This window comes from Malaclemys terrapin, chromosome 8 (assembly GCF_027887155.1).
Source record: "Malaclemys terrapin pileata isolate rMalTer1 chromosome 8, rMalTer1.hap1, whole genome shotgun sequence".
NCBI classification, from domain to species: domain Eukaryota; kingdom Metazoa; phylum Chordata; order Testudines; family Emydidae; genus Malaclemys; species Malaclemys terrapin.
In genome coordinates this window covers 50,574,048-50,580,047 of record NC_071512.1, presented here as the reverse complement: position 1 = coordinate 50,580,047, position 6,000 = coordinate 50,574,048, and the positions used below count along the sequence as shown (strand labels likewise).

The following is a 6,000-nucleotide window of genomic DNA, read 5'->3' as shown; positions in this document are numbered from 1 at the left end:
TCTTGTTTGCATTTCTGTTTATTTTACAACATATCATTCACACAAAGAAAACAAGATACTGATCTAAACATGTCTAACAATTAAAAAAGTAAACATTTCTTGTGATGATGTACATTAAATTACATTTTTAATAACAAGTGTTACATTTATATTTTTATATAATACATGGATTGGTTATACAGCGACTGATTGGCTTTATAAAAATGTTCCCAAATCATAAGTCTAACACAACAAAGCCCCTGTATCTCCCTAGTCCACTAGCACTGTATTTCTCTTTATAATTAGGGATGGACCCAAATCAAGACTGTGCAGCTGAATAACCCCAACAGGTGGGAACCCTCACTCTGGATCCAAGCTTTGCAGCTGGTGCCTGTTTCAAGAGGCTGAATAAAACCCCTGGAACTGAACCCCCTTTAAACTTTGGAAAACTATGGATCTGGATAGGGCCCATCTCTGCTTGCTCTTGACATCAATGTATTTTCTACTTAAACTATAAAGAAGATTCTCTCCAGAGTTCCAAGAGAAGGTGATGGTTCTAAGTGAAATAGCTCCCAATACAATTCTTGAAAACCTCATCCACATTAGTTTCCTCCAGGGGATTGTTGAAAGGAGAGAATCAGGCAGAGGCCAATAACATTTTCTCTTGTTTATATGAATTGGTAGTAGGATCCATGTATTATATAAAATACAAAAATAAGAGAAACTGAAAGGAAATTAGTACAGCCCAGGATTCTGGTGGTTATCAAATCACATGAGTGAAATTTGTGACACTAGACCCTTCTGATGTATTTTATCTCCTAATTCAGTTTCCTATATATTATTCTATATATAATATATAGTTTCCAAAGATGCATATATGCTCCTTTACAGGTTAAATAAAAACAAGTCTCACTGAATAAGAAAATAAGGGAAGGAAATAAAGTTCTTATTTTTGAGCCTTATTTTTTCCAGGTAAAAATGGGCATGACATACATTCAATAGCAAACCACTGGGAGTCTGGAAGAAATTGATAGCTCTGTATTCCTGAAGGGCAACCCTGTAAATAGTGAGTAATGGTTGTGAACTGATGTTTTGCAGGCCTTTGAAGTAGGAAAGGTAGGGTTGTAATTAGTTCTCGTGTGTAGTGCCCTTAAAAGGTCCATTTTCTAGTTCTCATTATGAATCTCTTTAAAACTGGATGCTTTCTATGTATCATAGCCCAGTTTCAGATGGTGCATTGGTGGGTGTTCAGAAGTCAACTTGCGACATTTTCTATATTGAGTAGTTCAAAGTGAAAGGGATGTAGTGTGTGAGCATTTAGCACTATTTGGATGGAAATGCCTCTTTTTAGTGGGATAGCTCTCCATGGGATGGTTAGTGTAATAAGCAGAAAGGAAGTTTAGAAAAAGGCTATATTTTTAAGAGGAAAATGTACGGTACTACGTTACATCTATGGGCATATGCAATGCTATATATCTAGTAAAGCCTGCTATTGAACAACCGACTACTTTACAAGGCATCATCCACTGATGGCTGCTGTGGGTTCAAGAGAACTGTCATTCAGCTCTTAGTTAAAACCACTGCCTAGATCTTCAAAATGTAAAACATGTACTAAAGGCTTCTCTAGGAGATGAAAAATAACATACCATTATATGACAAAGTTCACATGTTCAGTAAGATATTACTCAGTACAGGGATGTCAGAATTCAGCCCTACACACTTCCTAGCGAGAGGTTGTGGCATTAGGAAAACAAGATTTTTCATACTTAATTTGTAAATCATGATACTGTAGCGGCCAGTACAGGCAGTTTTTCTACTCTATTAAAGAGCACTATCACCAAGGCTAGTCAGCATATCACAAACTCAACTTCATGGGTGAAATCCTGGCCCCACTGAAGTCAATGGGAGTTTGGCCATTGTCTTACTGGGGCCAGGATTTCACCCCAGGTGTTTGCCACAAAACCTAAATCCGTAATGTATTTGTCTCTACTTAGACTATAAGAGTCTGCTATGACTAATATACTTTGGTATCAAGGGATGAGTGTCTGCTCTACCTGACTCTCCTTTCTTGTTCTAGTGAACAGAGATACCCCACACCTGCTTTTTGCTTCAAAATAGCTTTTTAATGAAATAAGAGAATAAAACAAAATATGCTAGCATAAAACAGGAAATTTAATGGCTAAACAAAAAGTCCCGCCATACAACTTATAATACAAAAAGATTTTTCTGGTTATCTAAAGATAATTTCGCCATAGCAAATGGGAAGATGTACAATCTAATGAGCAGGGCAGAGGCTGGGATGTGTGTGTCAGCTGGCTATACTGAGTACATGGTTCAGTGCTTTCCTTCTACTGAGGACTGAAGCATATGAACCTTGAGCAGTTTACCTGAATGCAGGCAAGTCGTTAACTTTTCAACGTTTTTTTTAAGTGATATGAAGTATGCACTACGGTTTTACATAAATTCAACTTTGATCCACAAAGATATGATTAGTGAATTGATGTACAATGTAATTAATCCAACCTGATTTATCCTATGAAGTGTTTCACCCAAATAAAAAACTTCTGCATGAAGTGAAAAAAATTTACTTGTTCTTTCTGCATTGTGCACCTCAGTGAGGCACTAGTATCCACAAGATTAATAACGGCACCAAAATATATATTTTACAGAGAATTGTTTCTTTGTGAAATTAAGGCCATATTTCAGAATGTTCTGAATGGAAGTAAAAATAAAAATCCCCAATAATGCTTGCTCCTTACATATGGACGGACACAAGTTACCTTTAGTACAACTGTTGGAACTGGGCATGCATTTTGATATTGAATTAAAAAAAAAAATACTTCCACACTTTGAGTTATGTTAACTGTTTCAGTGCTGTTTGAACAGATACATATTAGCTTCAGTGAGACTTTTAATTCAGGAAGTTTCCCATTGAAAAAAAAAAATCTATGCAAACATCAGCCTTTGCCACATACAGTATATCAGCCAACGCTGAAGGTGCACATTTCCATCATGTACCCGGTTCTGTCTTTTACCACTGAAAGGGCCAACTAAAACCCATTTTTTTTAATCCTTATGACAATGTTAGGTTATTTGTATATACAGCCAGGAAGTTGGATTTTACCTCCTATCTTGTAACCCTACAATCTTGTTAGCTTTCCATGTTATTGAATGTCACTGTCATTACAGTCAGGAAAGTGATTTTATTTGTTCTTTCACTGATTCCAAACAAGATTTACAGTTTTTAAAGTCAAATGTTATTCATTCTTCTACACTCAACCTGGGATGGTGGGGGAGGAGGTAGGAAATCAAGCCTCTTGGATCATTACCAGGAGTGAAGATTCTGTCATCAGTACTTGACTGATAATTTTATTGCTATCATGTGAAAGAAAAATAGACTCCAATTTCCTCTCCAATAACTGTAAGGGCTCAGCATAGCTTACAGGTAGCAAACATTTTTGTGAGTGGAGACATGCCAAAAAGTGCCATATTAAATTCACTTTTCTGTTTATACTGCATTGAAGACCTTGTTTGGAAAACAGTATAAATCAATCCGTAGGCATGATTTAAATTAAAGGATTGGAATTTAAATGAGAAATTTGGACAAAACTGGTGGTTTGATACCAGTAACAATGTTGGCTGTGAGCACAGTACTCCAAGTACTACAATAATGTATTTAATTGTATACAATTGTCACCTCCAGTTTATTACATAACTTAGTTCAAGTTCGTTAATTTACTTGCCAGTGACATCTCAATGCTGAAATTAGTACTTCCACTGGATAGGAACACTGGTCTTTATTCAGATAAATATTAATAGCACTAAGCTGATTATGGAAAGTATGCCAAAATTCGGTTTCATTTGAAGAACCCTCTTATTTCGATTCCACTCTGTAACAACATCTAGACAAAACACTGTTCTTCCAGGTAAGTTTATAAACCATTCTAACAAGAGGAACTTAACTCTTTATTCAGCTCTGTTCTTAGAAAAAAGAATCTACATCACCAAATTGCAGGCCTTTAGCTGCCTAAGGATAGTGACTACATTTTGATCTCTATTTCAAACAGCTGACCGCTCTTCAAAATGTCTCATTTGGCACAGGGTAAATGTTAAACTTGTACTACATGTAAAAATCTTCTGAAAATATGCTTGAAAATGAAGCAGGATGTGAGTATCAAACTTTATTGTACAGAGCTGATAAGATATTACATTACTTAAAGTTAAAATCAAAACAGGGCTAATGTCCCTGGAACATTTTATAACATGGGGAAACTTAATGCACAACTAACCTCTTGTCCAGCAACAGTATTTATCTGTGAGACCTTCTTATAGACATGTTAAATATAATTTAAAAATATTTCCATCAGTTTAAGCAATAGTTTAATTTTTCATGAAATAAGTATTTCTATAAACATTTATGTTCAATCAAAAAATGTCACAACTGCTTTTGCACTTCTTTAACTTAGAGATATAAAACAAGACAATCCTGTTTCCAGACAGACTCAGGAATAATCATCAGAAAAGTTTACCTCATGAGTAAAGTCTATTATCTTGCATTTTTAATATTTTGTCCTTTAAACTTTTCCATGGTGTTTGTTTCTCCTGTGCAAAGAGAGTTTTTTGATTTGATGCTTCCAGTTTTGTGCCAAGACCAATGCTTAAACCTTGGCCCAATGTTTCATGTGAAAATATTTCTACCAACTACGCTGAAAAAAAGATACCACGCTTTTATTGCACAGGAGTAATAGATAGAATGTCAAAACTAAGCAAGGTTTCAAAACTACTTATTTCTTCCCCCCCCCCCCCCCCCCAAAAAAAAAAAAATAATAATATAGCCTTCCCTTTGTTCTAATGGAGGGAATCATTTCTCCAGTTCTGAAAATAAAACAGACTAAGAAGGGAACTAGAAGATTTCACTTTAAATTCCAGTTCAGGTGCGACACACAAGAATTAAACAGTGCTGCCACTCAGCATCTGGAAGACCTGCGCTCCTTGAATTTGTGCAGGAAACTAATTGCCAAAATCAAACACACAGAATATTCGCAGGGAAGACTATAAACACTTGTGCTATGCCAGAGAGAGCACAAGACTATTTTGGCTATGACTTAAGACTTACAATGAATGGGAAATGCTTCTCTGCAGGATGCAAACACCACTGTAAACTTGAGATGACCCCATGGCATGAGTATAAAGCCTGGCATTATACTGTGCTTTCTTTGACAAGATTTATGCCTCAGTACTTTATGCTACCCTCCTTCTTTCCCAAAAAGAAAACATCTGTTTTATGCAAGATAAAAATAATTGTAGTTATAATTAGTTCACATATTGAACACTTAGTTCTGAATTATTATTATCCATCTTAACATCTAAGCATATAAAATAAAGTGTAAAAGGATGAAGGTATTAGAACATGGCTTTCAGGAAGGCAGGTGGGAAATAAGTATTCAACATAAAATTGGATTCTTTAAATAACCTCCCTTTGGAAAGGGTCACACCAGAATGAGTAAAGACACTGAAGGATTTCACTTCAACGCCTGCACTCCTGTCTTTTGTCCTTTCCCCAAGAGGAGACCCCCTGGGGAAATCCTCCAGGGTTTCAGTTGCTTTGTTCTTTGTGCTCTTGTGCCTGGGGTCTGGCTGGAACTATGTACTGCTCTCTTTGGGTGGCTGGGATGGTGGAGGCTGCTGTGGTGGCTGTGTGCTCGTGGCCGTTTTGATAGAGTTCAGGGTTTTGCTAAACCAAGAGTTTTTAGCAGCTTGGATTTCATTCATAAGGGTTCCTCTCTGGTGCTCCAGCTCCTAAGGAAGTAGAATAATCGGAGTTGATCAGAAAATCATTGATTACAGAGAGGCATCTTCAAATTCAATCCCTGTAACTCAGTTCTTTCCTTCTACAGTCATGGGGGTGGGGATTGGAGGGGAGAGGCAGTAGAACTACAGACGATAGTACTACAAATTAGAGCCCTTTTTCTTTGAAGACTGGAAGGGAAGAGTGAAAAGGAACATCCCAGTTTCCTGGGA

The 6,000-nt window shown here is 36.6% G+C and overlaps 1 protein-coding gene across 9 annotated transcripts in view; it reads right to left on the bottom strand.

The window, feature by feature from the left end:
* Positions 1–6,000, bottom strand: part of RABGAP1L (RAB GTPase activating protein 1 like) — a 553,255-nt gene continuing 547,255 nt past the window's right edge. For 6 of the 9 annotated variants that reach the window (XM_054037874.1, XM_054037876.1, XM_054037871.1 and 3 more), the window contains one exon: positions 4,141–5,778. In XM_054037874.1, the coding sequence (XP_053893849.1) occupies positions 5,623–5,778 (156 nt within the window). In that variant the 3' untranslated portion in view covers positions 4,141–5,622. Of the gene's footprint in view, positions 5,779–6,000 lie in introns of all 9 variants that reach the window. The other 3 variants (XM_054037867.1, XM_054037868.1, XM_054037870.1) reach the window with 1 other exon arrangement.